The sequence below is a fragment of the Phaseolus vulgaris genome, chromosome 9 (assembly GCF_051622355.1).
Source record: "Phaseolus vulgaris cultivar YP4 chromosome 9, ASM5162235v1, whole genome shotgun sequence".
Classification (NCBI taxonomy): Eukaryota; Viridiplantae; Streptophyta; class Magnoliopsida; order Fabales; family Fabaceae; genus Phaseolus; species Phaseolus vulgaris.
In genome coordinates this window covers 20,254,836-20,271,371 of record NC_143506.1, presented here as the reverse complement: position 1 = coordinate 20,271,371, position 16,536 = coordinate 20,254,836, and the positions used below count along the sequence as shown (strand labels likewise).

Sequence of the window (16,536 nt, the reverse complement as noted above, 5' to 3'; positions counted from 1 at the left end):
AAAAAAGTATTTTCATGTTTTAAATGGGGTGCCAGAAGAACATATGGAGGTGCAAGAAGAAATAGGCTAATAGATGTTGTTTGTTGACGGAGGCCCATGTTTGAGAATGGAGTAAGTTTGTGGCTCATTCTCCCTGCACCCAATGCTTTGTGACTGGCACCCAATCAGATTTGTGAAAAGACCATATTACCCTTAATGAAATTAAAAACACTTAAATTATGATCTGCACCCAACAATAGGGTTCTTCTTCTTCTTCTTCTTCTTCACCGTGAAGCAGCAGCCACCGTGAAGCAGCAGCAGCCACCGTGAAGTTGCCGGGAGACACCGTGAGCCACCGTGAGCCACCGTGAGCAGAGTTGGTTTGCTTCGTCGTGAGTGCTTCATCGTCAAAGAAGTTGAGGTACCGTTCATGGATTTTTCTTCGTAGAGTAGTACATTCCGGATAATTTTATCCGCAGATCACCATTTGCTTCTGGATAATTTTATCCGTAGACCACCATTTTGTTCCGGATAAATTTATCCGCAGAGGAATATTGGCATCCGGATTTTTTCATCCGGACTTCATTAATGGCTTACGGATATTTTTATCCGTAGTGCAAGAATTGGTTCTGGATTTTTTTGTTCGTAATTCAAAAGTGGGTTCCAGATATTTTTATCCGTAAGCTACGTTTGACTTGCGGATATTTTTATCCGGATTGTTGTTATTGGTCTGCGGATATTAATATCCGTATTAGTGTGAAATTTTTCACAAGTGTTTTAAACTATATGTGTTATAATTTTGTTATATATGTTGGATTGAATGTTACTTTTATGAAATGTAAGATGGTGCGGACTAGAGGTGGAGGAAGTTCTAATTTGGATCGTGTGCGTCCAACTGCATCGATTAGAAGAAAACGGGGTGGGTCTAGTACTTCAATTCCAAATGAAGAGTTTGAAGATTATATTGAACAAGAAGAAGTTGAAGTTGATGATGAAGGCTATCCAGGAGGGCCATTGGATAAGTCCTTACTTGTTAATTATGAACATCACGTAGCCAAACAGTTGTGGGATGGTTTGGTAAGTAATGAAAAATAAATTTTTGTATTTGTTATGCATTCCTGATTATTGATGATATATGTTGATTATTGTAGGATCGTGGTGAGCTGAAGGTCGTTTCACATGGGAGGAAGATAAATAAGTTAGGAGCACCTCATGAGCGCATAGAAGCTGTTGTAGAATTGTCTGGCTTAGGTGGTCTGCTTCATGCTAGTTATGAGAGTCTAGACCGAGGACTGCTGTGTGCTTTTGTAGAGAGGTGGCATGCAGAGACAAACAGTTTTCATTTACCGGTTTGGGAGATGACCATCACTCTTGATGATGTGTCAAATTTGTTACATTTACCCATTGTCGGTCAGTTTTACACACAGGAAACCTTAGATTCTGATTCGGCGACTGATTTATTGGTAGAAGCCCTCCGTGTTGACCATGCACTTGCATCTGAAGAAACAAGACACTGTCGGGGAGCTCATGTGCGCCTTAGCTGGTTAAGAGAAGTGTATCAAGATGCATGCTCAAGGAGGCAGTGGACTGTGGCTGCCAGAGCATACTTACTTCACCTTGTCGGTTGCACTATTTTTGCGGACAAGAGTGCTACATCAGTAAGTGTGTTTTATCTTGGATTTTTTGTTGATTTGAGGCTTACCGGGGGATATTCTTGGGCAGCAGCTGCCCTAACTCACATGTATGAACAGCTAGGAGATTGTAGTTATGCAAATACAAAGCAACTAGCTGGTTATGCAACATTGTTGCAGGGGTGGATTTATGAGCATTTCCCGTCTATAGGGATGAGACGTATGCAAGCATTGTATTCTGAAGATCAACCTCGGTGCAGGCTGTATGATGCTGGAAAAGGTACTTCAATTGTTGTTGTACGATCACAGTTGGATACATTGACACCAGCTTCCATTCGGTTTTGTCCATACAACGAGCACAGGGAAGAACGTCCATTCGAGTGGATTTCCTTATTCTGTGGTTATTTGAGGCTTGGAAATTGGACACAGCTGCACATGCCAGAACGTGTTCTGCGTCAGTATGGCTATACACAGATCATCCCTCGCAACCCATCTGTAATTGGACATGGTCATCCGGATACAAATGAAATGGACCGTCGATGGTTACATTTCAATGATTATGTCATACATGACTATGCCATAGCACGTCATCCTAACGCTTGCGTTCAAGAGTACATGGGTTGGTTTAGATCTGTATCACATCCATGTGTGATTAATACAGATGAGGATGACCGTCCTGTACCGGTACCCTCAGATGCACGTCATCACGAAGCAGTGCCAAGTCATCATGAGGAGTCACATCCTGCTCTGGTATGCTTCTAACCTTGTTAAGATATTAATTTGTATTGTTTTTTTCTAATAGTATGTCATTCATGCTTGTAGGGTATTTGTCGTAGAATTACAGAGACATTGCAGCCATTAGTTGATCATGGCGATGTCGTGGAGGGCAGCCCTGTTTGGGAAGGCATACAAGCAGCCATTACGTTAGCACGAGGAGCGACTGATCAAAGAGCTGTTTATGTCAGGAGACATGCACGTAGGAATGATTGATTAGGATTTCTCAATATGTCAGATGTATTACGATTTCTTTTTATGTAATATTTTGATCCATGACAATGTATCTGAACCTTAATTATATGTTTCAATATGATCCTTATCGGTTCTTGCTTCACGTTACTTTTATTTTATATGTTTCAATATGATCCTTATATGTTTCAATATGATCATTAGTACAGAAATCACTGGCTTACGCATATATTTATCCGTAGGCAAAAGTATGACTTACGGATATTTTTATCCGTAGGCATAATTGTGACTTCCGGATTTTTTTATCCGTAGGCATAACAGTGACTTCCGAATTTTTTATCCGTAGGCATAACAGTGACTTCCGGATTTTTTTATCCGTAGGCATAACAGTGACTTCCGGATTTTTTTATCCGTAGGCATAACAGTGACTTCCGGATTTTTTTATCCGTAGGCATAACAGTGACTTCAGTGAATATTGTAGGACAACTGCAAATGTACTAAACATCCATAAATCTAAATTATGCTATTACAAATGTTATAATTACAAATATCGTCTAATGGACATTAGTTGGGTATAAACTTGTATCCGGCTAGTGTAGTATGTTGACCAAGTTTGGGCCGCCGGATAACGATGTGATGCCCACAATATATCCGTAGGTGGAATTGGACAACCATCTTTGAGCTTGACCTATAAAGGTAATAAATATAAGGTACACAAATCTTGATTTAGCACATCAATCTTGATTGGTTTAGTTTATACCTGGACAAAATGATTTTCGTGGACATGTCCAATTGCAATGATTCGGTGTTGACGGAAGTTACTTGGTGCTTGGGTTCTTAAAGGAAAAATACTCAATGATTGTAACATGGACAAAGAAACAAGAATGACATTATACCGATTTGCAATAACATATCCCATGTCTGGAATTGTCATCCACTTATCTGTTCCTGCCTGCAAGTACAATTGACAAACAAAGTTAAATAAAGAAATGCAATGTAAAAATGAAATGGTTTTAGTGGTTGGTACCATAGACATGTGTTCCACTAGAAGTGAGTTCTTCAAGTATTCATATCTATCATCACCACCAAAGAGTTGAACATATTCTTGTCTCCATTCACTTAGTTCTTTTAACAAATTCATTCGAACAACAGCCCATGACTCCTCTCCCATTCCCAATTGGGCAACAACAGCACGGTAGCCACAATGGCCATCAGCCCTAACGTCAACAACATCAACAATATATGGATGATACCCTACAGGGAACTGATCAAGGAAAGGAATACATTTTGCTGGTACAATTTCTGGTAAGCTTTCTTCATTAGATTTTTTGCTTGCACAACTATCATGTTGTGAGTGTAAGAAATCCACATGTTCAAAATAAGAAGGGATTCGCTTAGTTGATCTCATGAATTTGGTAGGACGAGACATCTTTACAGCACCTTTTGTTTTCACCTTATGATCTGGTGCGTAAATAGATGTTTTCTCTGGAAAGGCAATATCCTGCAATTTACTCTTGATGTTAACCTTACCAGCAACATCCAACTCTTTAAACCGCTTCGCGATGACCTCAAACTCTTTATCAATTGACAACTCAGATGAAGATTGTTCAGTAGCAATGTCTTCAAAACTTAAACGAGTCCACATCACATGTATTGATTTAAGTGGTATGCTACCAACACCAAATGAAGCCAATTGACACGCACAAGGAAGACCATGAGTACATGTAAGACTACATCCACACCTACTTTTATCAAACCCCACTGATTTAACCCTATCAAGTTCTTCTGAAATAAGGTTCAAAGCATATTTAGACACAAAACCTAACAATTTTTTGTAAGCTGTAACCTTGAACCGATGTCCAACCACATGCAAACTCTTTTGGAATGAATCTTTGATTGCATTATGTTGTAAAATAATCATCTTATTGATGGAATCCCAGCAGAAACATAAATCCCCCATCGAATTCTGAAGAACTCTCTTTAGGCTCCAGTGTGCCGCCTCAACTCTATTACTTGTTGTGTTTCCTAAGTGCATCACCTTATCTATCCATGCCTTGACAAATTTTTCTTTATGTGGACGTAACCATGTATCCATCACATAATCAACAAATATAGGCCATGGAGAACAGACAACTCGAAGAGCATTGACACGATCTTCAAAGGCCTCAACAATATCACAATCCACAACAGATCCCCACACTTCCATTACTTGATCCCATGCCTCTCTTGGATGCACCAACATTTTACATTTTGCTTTCACATTTTTATCAATGTGAAACCGACATTGCAAATTATAAGCTTCAGGAAACACCATTCTAATTGCATTCATTAAGGCAACATCTCTATCACATACCACCACCCTAGGGCATGAATCAACTCTTAAAAACAACCCTTTAAGTCTGTCAAGGGCCCAAAAAAAATTATTTTCCTTTTCTGCTGCTAGTAAACAAAATGCAACGGAGAAAGTCAAACCTGTAGACGTAATCCCAACAACCTCAAGTAACGGCATCCTATACTTGTTCGTCTTGTACGTACTATCCATTAATATGACAATGTTAAATGAGTTCACCAATTTTACTGAATCTGGGTGTGTCCAAAATATATCTTGCACAATATTAGAGACCTCATCGCACCTACACCAATGCACGTACCTGTCTCGCTCTAGTAACAACATCAGTTGTTGCATTTCTGTTCTGTGACCTCGTTGTGATCTTCGGTGAACAGTGATTGCATTATAAACCTGCTTAATCGTTGTCACATTCTTCTCATTTCTCTCTTTCATGGTTAGTAAAATATTTCTTGGCTTCACTGCAGTTTTACTCATATCCTCAACCATAACCTTTTCCTCTATACTTAACCTTCCAGCATAGGGATGACCCACCATTGTCTCTGCCAAGTCATGATTGTGAGAACGACAAATTAATTCAACCTTCCACCCTTGACCACCTTTGACTGGTTTGCCTCGCAATCTGAAAGGACACTCACACTTCCTACTTCCAGTTTGACTGACATCTACTTCTTTTTTATACCGTCTGTATTTACCTCCTCTCTCACAACCTAACAATACATAGGTCATCCTTCCTCGTTGGCCCGTCCATGTATCTGACCTTAATATAACAATGACAAACCCATAACTATAGCCAACACTTCTCGCCCAATCTAACAGCTCATCTCGATCACGAAATACCTACAATAACATTCTTAAAAATTTAAAAGAACATCTTGATCATCATGCCAAATTTAAAAATAATTCATATAAAAAACATTCACAACCCAACATTGACCATACCTCATTTGTAGAAAATGCCTCACTACATTCATGTGCCCTGTGTTCATTATCTAATGCGTTATAACTTGTTGACTGCTCCAGATCAACATCATCTAATCCATCCCACACATCAATCTCCCCTAAAACTCCCATGTATGACTCTGTTGTATCCATTCGGTTGCTGAAAAAAATTAACACTTCACTTCCGGATAAATTAATCCATAACCAAAAAAATATCAACAGTTAACTTCTGGATATATATATCCGTAAGGCAATATTATGAACTACGGATATTTTCATCCGTAAGGCAAATACTAGTCCCGGATATTTTCATCCGTAAGGAAATATTATGAACTACGGATATTTGCATCCGTAAGGCAAATACTAGTTCCGGATATTTTCATCCGTAAGGCAAATATGAACTACGGATATCAGCGTCCGTAGGCAAATCCTAGTTCCGGATATTATTATCCGTATACAAAATTTTGACTTCCGGATATTAATATCCGTAGGCAGAAAATTTGAATTCCAGATTCCGATATCCGGGACCAGCTGAGCTCGAGAAAATAACCAAAGACGAACGAAAATGGATTACTTACCTCATTAACTTGCCAAACGAAGCTTACACTCAACTTAGCAACAATGAACGAAGCACAACCTTCTCTTTTGCAGCTCAAACCAAAGCTTCACACATTCATGAACTTCTTCTTCCTCACCATTCAATGTTTTCATAAATGAAGAAGACAAGGGCATTTTTGGATTTTAAAAAATGTGTCGGGTGCCAATCACAATTGATCGGGTGCAGGAAGCAATTGCCTAAGTTTGTTAAGGGGAACTAAGTATGAGGTGGTTTGGTGTAGTGGCTAACTGCTATTTTACTAATGCATACCCACATTTGGTGTATGCACCCTTTTCTTTTTGTTGCTTTTGTAAAGGCTACAACCATAGCCCAAAAAGAAGCATGCTCTTTTTATAATATGATTAATATTAACTATTGACATTTTAAAAATAAAAGTCAATTGAAATTTAATTAAAAATAAAGGTAAATTAAAAAAAATGTTAAAATATCACTTATATAAACCTTCAACTTGATTATAAATATGTATTGATAATTCCACTCTATAGGTACTTTTATGTAATTTAGTTATAGAATATATATACAACTGAATGAGATTCGTCGAGTGAAATCTCATTATCATATCCGAAGCAGATTATGCAAAAAAATCAACAATTTTGCAAAAAAATAATAATTAAAACAGGTTTTAATTTCAAATTAACCAATTGATTCATTCTAGCAAGTCTAAAATGCATAATTATAACGTAAATAAAACTCATCAATTTACATACTCCCAAACACATAATAAAAAGTTATAGTGATAACATTTTTTCTAAATCAAGCTAAATGTTAGAATAGTTTTCCGTACTTGAAAATTATTTAGAGTCCATTAATGAGCAAAAGAGAATTAAAAAGCTCCCACATATTTAGGCATCTAAAAAGTTGTCACTAAACCAACTAAAACTACAAATCAAACATTGCCCTAGTTCAAAGAATATTATTTCTCAACTAACAAGACAAGTAAATTTCTAAAAAACACACACATATATACCTAGATAATTAGGTTGGGGCAGAGAAATATTTAGAGTAAAAATTATTTTACTCGTTTTATTGGACATAATTACTTCATACTCTCTTATCTTCTAATTGGTATAATCTATTATAAAAAATAATAAAAAATGATATTGAAGAACAAAGATAGAGAGAAAATATAAATAAAAAGAAGTGGGAAGAAAAACAGAACAATAGAAAGGAAAAATAATAAATAAATGGGTTACGGCGCATTTTTCTTAATATACATATTATATAAAATTATAAAGATCAAAGAAAATTATTTAATATTATTAAAAAAAAACTAGTAGTGAAGGCAACGTAACGTAAACATTCATATCTATCTTGACATAATAGGTTTTTTAGCCTACATTTGTTTCAAGTTTCAGGAATCACATTTTAGATCAGTATTCCAACTAGAATACTATTTTTGGACATATCTAAAAATATGTTTAGATAGTATTCCTATTCCTAGAGGTTCTTTTTAAATTAAAAATAGTTAAATAAAAATGAAACATATAGTAAAGTCAGAAAAGGATTTTCTAATTTTTCATGGAATACTTTTTTTTCCATCCTAGAGTGTGAAATAATCGTGTAGACACGGAAAAAGAAAATTAGAAATAAAATACTCTTACAAAAAAAGTTATGCAAGTTTGTAATAAAATAAGTTGTCGTAAAAAAAATGTCTCCTAAAGAGATCAATCAGTTTACTACTATAATAGTAGTTGAAGTTAGGAGGAATATTATCCTCTCTAATAGTGAAAAATGGCATTAGAAATGGTAAGTATTCCTAGTAGGGAGATCACTACAAGAAAATCTTGAAATAGAAACCAATTTGTAGAAACTAAAATAATTAGTTATAATAATAACTAAATTATGAACCATTTTAGAAACTAAAAAAAAATTATGGACCTAGAAAACTATTGAATAACTTCTTCTTCCTTCTTTCGGGTAGGTTGTTAGAGTTTCACTATGATCCTTCTAGCTTTGATGTCACTCCTTCGGGTTTCGGCCTCTCAGTCTGAGGTAAATGTCAAATGGATGAGGTACCTGCAGAAGAAGGCACTTCGACGCTCAAGTCAGTAAAATGGGTATTTGGCACTCGGGGGTATACAATGATAATGATGTACATTTGTTCTTAGAGTGTGTGTTATTTATATTATTTTAATGGGTTTACCTTATTGGGTCGGATTAGTGGAGTGGGTCACACTTAAGGGCGTATTATCTAATTCTTAATGGTAGTTTAACTTTACTGACTTTGGTTTGAACGTTAATGGATTAGATGTGTCGGTTGACCTGCACAGCTGTGCAGTCTCGATCAGTTCGGTCAAAAAGTTTGAATCGTAATAATGACCAATCGGTTCATACCATGACAATTAGAAATATGTAGAGTATGAATTAAAGATATAGAAGTGAGAAAGTAATGAATGATTAGTTTGTTTGGGAAGTGGGGAGAGAAAGTTAATTTGAGAAAAAAAGTAAAAGAAAAAAGATAGATAGAAATGGGTGTAGTGTGAAGTTTGGGAGAAGCAAGAAGTGAATGAGGAGGAAGAAGAAAAGAAAGGTATTTATGAGAAGAGAGAGAAAGAAGGATGAGTTTACTGAGTGACTCAGTGTGTGGTAAGCAATAAAGGAGAAGAAGGTAGTCAATGATATTACTCATCTCTTTTCCATGTGTGCAAGCTAAGCATGCATGGAATCTTCACTTTCATTATCTTAACCTAAGTATTTGGAAATAAAAACTATTGCCTCAAAATACTGACTAAAAGTTTTATATTCCATTAAATTGTCTTTACCTGTTTTAATCCTCTCCATATTTAATTAAGTTGCCAGCTAATATGGAAAACTGACCCGATTGATATATACGCTCATCTTCATCTTCAGTGGCACAAACACCAAAAACATAAACATATGCATGCAACAGACAGAGCAATAAACTACTGTAAACCTGCCAATTTGTTATTATACCATACTATACCATCATGTTCAGTGTCTTAAAAACATGGCAGGTGCGGTAAACTAAATATTTTATTCATTTCATTATTATGTATTATTAAAGTAAGACTCACATATATAAGAGAAGACATTTACATGACAATAATCGAAATCAACTTTATCTTCTGATATCTTCAAAGATGGGAAAACATAAGCATTTCGTACAGAGGGGTAGATGTTGAATAAGAACACATGATTGACTCATCGTAGATACAAACAAAAGGAAGAGAAAAGAGGTGATCCTTGTGAAGCAAAGACCCCGCAACTACGGCATCATTGTTTCACCCAAGCCATGTACGGATGAATTCACCAACTTTTTTTCTTCAATTATCCTATCCACCGTGGCGGTGCTTCTCATATTACCAAAACCATTCAATCGCCTCTTCTTTAACCTCTTTACATAATATAAAATAAAAGACATACCAAAAGTAGATGGTGCTTTTCAACTCAATTTTGTACTAGTGGAGTGGGACAGCCTTTTCATGTACTAACATAACACCATATATAATTAGTGCTGTTTCTAGGCTTTTTCATGTCAGATTAAATGCAGAAAACTCTATTACACTTGCATCATCATTTTTCAAAATATGTATGCATATGTCACCTACAGAATAAAATAATAACATTCAATCTACCTTTAGTATAGTAACTGTTTAGGACCCAAAATACTCAAATTCAAAACTGATATTAAGCATGTAGAAACCAAAAAATTTCATTAATCTGTATCCTTAACTTCGAAACAACTTAAATTTAAGAAGGTTTTATAAGGGTGGCTCAGAAGCTGGTACAACAAGTAGTTAATTGGACTGTGCCATTGCCCAAACTTTGAATTCATCATCACCACTTTCAAAACGTAGCAGTGTGTGGGTGTAGAAATAATGACAGTACCAAAGATTTTCCATGGTGGAAAATCAACCATATATCAAAGTTTCATGAGTGTGCGAAATCAAAGTCCAAAAGTGAACTATTATGACGACGTTGAACGACTTGATTTTTTAGAAAGAAAAAATAAAATTGTGACGCTTCTTTAAAGTCCTGGATAGGTAACTTGGAGGTGGAGATGGGAAGTTTAATGTCACTTTGGGCAAGGTTGAAAGCCAATAGAAGAAAAAGACAAGTAGTTGAGAAGTTGCTGCGAAGACTTTTTGCGTCAAAATACGATAAATTGGGTACGCGTAACGCGTAATGGAACAATATCCCATCTTTGATATATAGTTTTAAAAAAAGCAAACCCCATTTTCCACGAGAAAGATTATGGGTTTTGTTTGAGTAGAGTGATAGTGATAAGGAAATATAACGTTTTTCCAAAACAAATCTCAATTAATTGCTAAAATATATTGTGGTGTGGCCATGACTTTTCCCAAACACCAAGGGAAATCAAACATCATTTTTTTTTATTTTTATTGTTTGTTGTTGTCTTGGCTGACATATAATGTTTCCGTGATTTGGGATTCCAACGTAAGAGTCCAAACTCAAGGTGGCTCATGCTCGTGCCTTCCTCTGATTACATGTGCACTTCCAAAAAGATAGGTTCACTATAAACTCCAAAGTTCAACCCAAAATTAGGATCATTTCACATACTTGCTCTATTTTTTTATGAGCCATTTCTATAAAATAAAATTCTACCACTCTTTTGCTTTCAGTTATAGCTAACAACTCTGGTTGGCTCCCACTCCTCAAAACAAAGCCATATATATATAACTGAAACCTATTAGGTGTAGCTTTTGGCTTTTGGCTTTTGGTGGATGAGAAGGTTTATACATATCAACCACTCAGAAAGCAATATGCAATTAACAAAGGTTAAATATGCTTAAAACCCACATCATTCTCAACTAAATTCTGCCTAAGTCATTAGCTGATAACTTACATCTTGTCTTCAAAACAATGCCAAAGTTGTTCCTCCCATAGAACTGTACATTTGTAGAAAATGATGTGTGATTACAAACTTTTTTTTTATTGACAATAATAAATTAATAAATGCGAGTTATTTTAGGATGGTTCAACTCTTATACAAAAGAGACAAGTGATACTAAACTAATTAGTAGCTAAAACTTCCAAACTAACAAACACAAGTATTAACCAGACATAAATTTAAACTATATCAAGCAATCATTCTCATACACTCTAAAGGGACCATACACCAACTAGAAAAGGGAAACGAAGCGGACCGAGATCTAATATTAATCAAGACTAAACATTTGCTTGCACTCGTGCATACACTTTAGACGCATCAGTCACTCTCCTGTCGAAGATAATAAAATTCCTATGGATTCAAATTTCACCCACCACCCCAACCCAGATTGTGCGTCATATTTCATTAATCGACTCTGAAGACTGACTCATTCTAAATTGTGCAAAGTTTAACACAAGATCAATATGGGATACAAACGCCACCCCACTCTAGACAGAGGCAGAGGCAGAGGCACCAAACCCGCCAAACTACCATAGAACTTGTACATTTGTAGAAAATGATGTGTGATTACAAGCTAGTGTATGTGCCCAACAATTCTGCTTGCTACATAATTATAATAAATCAAAAACATTATGAAAAGTTTTTAGTTAACAATTAATATATTAGGATATATCTCGCTTTCAATTTCAGCTGCCATATCTTTAAATTACACCTTCTCATCTTTCAATTTTCAAACAAGAGATTCAAATGCTACATTATGTGCTCCTTTTGGTTTTCTTTTTCACCTTTTTCCATTTTGGCAATATTGACTGAATGCTGCTGTGGACCGCGTACCACATTATTAGTCTTATTTTTCTCTCTACAACGTTCTTTACATTTCTTTTATCTTACTTTTTAGATTGTCTTTTGATTTTTAAAAAGATACATTTTAAGTGTTTAACTCTCAAATTTTATAGTCTACTTATGATATTTTATATTTTGTAACCGATAAATTTGAAGTAAAAAAATCTTCAAATTTTAAGTTAAAACAGCATAAAACCATTGGACTTTTATGTTAAATTTTATTCTTTTTATACTCGACCACAAAACTATAAATTTATACGTTTACATATATATATATATATATATATATATATATATATTTGAAAATTATGTTTCCAATATGTAATGATATTTTTTTAAAATTTTATATATTGAATCTTGACGCGCTTTAATGTAAAATTCTTCCTGTCAACGTTTTGAATGAATTTATAAGTAGACAACTTTGATCTGCTACAAAAATAAAAAAAATAAGTCCCAATGCATTATCTATTTCTTATTTAATAAAATGTTGATTTAATTTTTTTTTATAAAGTTTTCGTGTTAGGCATCATTATGCAACTTGACATTTCAGCTAAGCTGACACCTCAAGAAACAACAATCATCTGCCATCACATGAAAAAAAATATTATTAAAAAAAAGAAAAAAGAAAGAAAATACAAAAATATGGGGGGACTAGACCAAAACCCATATGTTAACACAAACGATACATAAGTAGATTATACCTATTCATAAAGAATTCTAAGAACATACTAGCTGGGAGTTTATTATACCAATGAAAAGATTCTCTATGAATAAATCCTAAATTAGCCAACTTATCGGCACAAACATTCCCTTCACGAAAATTATGAGTTACCCTAAACCTGATTGTCCCACAAAAATTAAGACAAGTATTCCATCGATTCTGAAGCATCCACGGAACATTAGTCCTAGCAGTAAACGCAGCACAAACCAATGCAGAATCACATTCAAGTCAGACATATATATAATCAATTATAAAATTTTAGTTTAAGTTGAAAAGTATTTATTTATATTTTGTCCTTGATATTATGTTGTCTTGAAATATTTTAAAAAGTTTCTTTTGGTTGTTCAAAATAATTTTCTATTATAATAATTTATATGTTTTTTTATTATATGATGATGGACATTATTAATACTATAGCGGATACACATATGTAACAACACCGGTGTATTCGTATTTTCCTCTTTTACTCAACTTTCATGATGATAGAAATTTAACATATATATATATATAAATAATTTTGGATGAGTAAAAAATGAAAAACAAAAAATAGCATGTAAAGAAATGATGAATTGATTAAACAACATTTTTTTTCTTCTCCGGTTTAAGTCTCTCTTTTTCTTCAAAGTTTTTTCTCTTTTTTCATTGATAGTTTTGGGATTGGAGAGTGTAATTATTGAAAATGAATATTATTTTATTTTATATGTGAGATTTGGTGTGAAAACGTATGAGAGTGTATAATAATATTAAATTAAAAAATAGTTTTATACTAATAAAATAAGATAAATTAATAAAGATAGGATCGGAATAAATTTGTATAGAAAAAAAACGATTATAACAAAGAATCCTCTTTATATATAGGTATAGATAAAAAATAAAAATAACTTAGTGTATATTACCCTTCAATATTTTAGATCGTGTAATAGATGTCCCAATTAAATTGATACACAAAAACATACGCAAATAATATAAATCACTTAAATAAAAGTGTGTAATTAATTAAGTACCTTATTTTAAAAAATATTAGTTACTAAAAAGTCAAATATACATTAGATATATAAAGTTAATTTAAGTGTTTAAAAATAAAATATGTCCACCAATGTAACTATAGTAATTTACAATTTTATTTTTTTCTGATTACAGTTGTTTAATAACAGTCATTGACATTTTTGAAATTTTGAAGTTATAACATAAAACTTTTGAGGGTAGTCCTTAGGAATTGTCATTGAGAGTGGAGAAATGAAAATGTTGGTTTTAGGTCAATCATCATAAAAAAAATATATGGAAATAAAAACTTTGTAATTAATTAATGTACGAATAACACATTTTTATGATAATTATAAAGTGATTGTCGTTGTTTTGACACTTTAACTATTATTGACCTATGTTGTTACTATTATTACCGTTTGAACATCATGTTAATATATATATTAAAATTAAATTTATTTTATTATATTACCGAATTCATAATCATTAATTTGACAATTATCGCTTTGTGTTAATGAAACGATAATAATTGTAATTATTATTATATAAATTTTTAATGGTTTAAAAATTATATAAACTATTTCAATCATTTTTAAAAATTTCTTTCTAATAATAATTGTTACTCTTTATTTCACTATTACGTTTTTTATGTTTCTAATAATGATCATTACTCTTTATTTTACTATTACGTTTTTTATGTTTCTAATAAGGATCATTACTCTTTATTTTAATGTCAATCTATTAGGTTTTTATTATGATGTACTTCTTTAAGGAATTATATTACCTCCCCGTTAACACGATTCACTCTTATAATAAATTGAAAATTATGAGAAAATAAAGAGGAAAAAATAAAAAGATTGATGGTTATATATATTAAAATATATATGATATAATTTTTTATAATTAGTGTTGGTATTCTCTTAACATGATATCTTTATAAATTTGAAATAATTTTACGATTTGATTAATAAATAAATTTCTTATTTTTATAAAAAAATAACTATATAATTGATCAACTCCGTTAGTTATACGACTTTTCAATTAATCTTTACAGATTTATTTTTAATTTATTTTTAAAACTATATTTTTAATATAAAATTATAAATATACAAGAAAGCGTTCATGTTTCCACTAGGACGATATAAAAATATTATCTATATTAAAATTTGATTGAAGTTATCTTCCTGATAGATATTATGGATATACATGCGCCAAAAATTGATAATATATATATATATATATTAAATTCTTACATTATTAATATAATACACTATGAACATGGTATAAAATGATTGGAGACATTTATATATCAGATAATTTAGATAAAAATCTAATAGTTTTGATTTGTAATTTTTTACATTATTAATATAATACACTATGAACATGGTATAAAATGATTGGAGACATTTATATATAAGATAAAGCTTTAAATAAAAATCTAATAGTTTTGATTTCTATTCTGCTTTTTTTTAGCTTAGTGATATTTTTTATTTCAATTTGAAAAGAAAATATAATAACAAAATAGAATGTAATTATGTTTTAAAATAATAATAAATTAGGAAGAGTGGAAAAATTACATTATCTTACTATCACACAAAAACATTGTTAATATTTCTTGAAGATCTCAAGTCGATTAGATATTAGAACATTTAATAGTATATATTTTGATGAAAAATCATCTTATAAGTCGATTTTGATTTTATAAGGTTGAGTTGCACTTCAAAAGTTATGTAGAGTTTATACCACAGAGAGTTTGTTGGACTTATCAGGTCTCAGGTTCTACAATATCGGACCACTCATAAATATATATAGTTGTTAAATATCTCACATTGACTACATATTAAAATATTTCATAGTATATAAGTAAATGCAAACTTATTTTTATAAATCGATTTTCTAAGGTTAATTAGATTTAAAGTCCATTTATCAATAAATATTTATATTTTAAATACCATAAAATTTATAATAGACAATTATTAAATTCAAAAAAATAATTAAAGATGGTTTGTGTAATAAATAAATAATAGAAAATAATTAAAAGAAAATAAAATTTACTTATATTAAACAGAGGGTGTTAAGAATATACCTAGCAAGTCAACAAAGGGAAATAAATAAAAATATAAGTATTTAATGAAAATAAAACATTTATTATTATAAAATAACGTAATTCTGTTTTATTTTATTAAATAGTATTATTATTTTAATTTTATTAATTACTTTATGGAAAGCAATAACTATTTTAAAAAATTAATGAGTAAAACATATGTATTATTTAATATCACTACTCATTCTTTCGATTTTTTTTATATATACAAGTTTTTATGGTAGTAGTCATTCTCTTTAAATTATTATTATTTTTATATAAAAGTTTTTATGTTAGATATTAATATATAATTTTTATGTTAGATATTAATATATAATTTAATATATTAATTAGACTGACATTTTAAGTCACCACAATCGTATGCTATTATATAAAGAAATATTATTAGAAAAAAAAAATTATACCAAAACTCATATGTTTGATAAAAAAATATGTAAATAGACTATATTTATTGATAAAAAAATTAAAAACAAACTAGATGTAAGTCTATTTATAAAATTAATGCATAAAATTAATGTTTTAAAATT

General features: G+C 31.9%; 1 protein-coding gene across 1 annotated transcript; it reads right to left on the bottom strand.

The window, feature by feature from the left end:
- Positions 1-3,117: 3,117 nt before the first annotated feature.
- Positions 3,118-6,011, bottom strand: LOC137822277 (protein FAR1-RELATED SEQUENCE 6-like). Its single transcript, XM_090295668.1, has 4 exons — positions 5,866-6,011; positions 3,604-5,763; positions 3,337-3,528; positions 3,118-3,264 (listed from the first exon to the last, which is right to left on the bottom strand). Exons 1-4 carry the CDS (start codon positions 5,995-5,997, stop codon positions 3,118-3,120), a joined length of 2,631 nt encoding a protein of 876 aa, XP_090151794.1. The 5' UTR covers positions 5,998-6,011.
- Positions 6,012-16,536: the final 10,525 nt, after the last annotated feature.

Coding starts and splice junctions, on each gene's coding strand:
- LOC137822277 (XM_090295668.1), bottom strand. CDS start 5,997: ATGGGAGTTTTAGGGGAGATTGATGTGTGGGATGGATTAGATGATGTT. Junction 5,764..5,865: donor AGGCATTTTCTACAAATGAG/GTATGGTCAATG, acceptor ATGTTATTGTAG/GTATTTCGTGATCGAGATGA. Junction 3,529..3,603: donor TAGTGGAACACATGTCTATG/GTACCAACCACT, acceptor TTGTACTTGCAG/GCAGGAACAGATAAGTGGAT.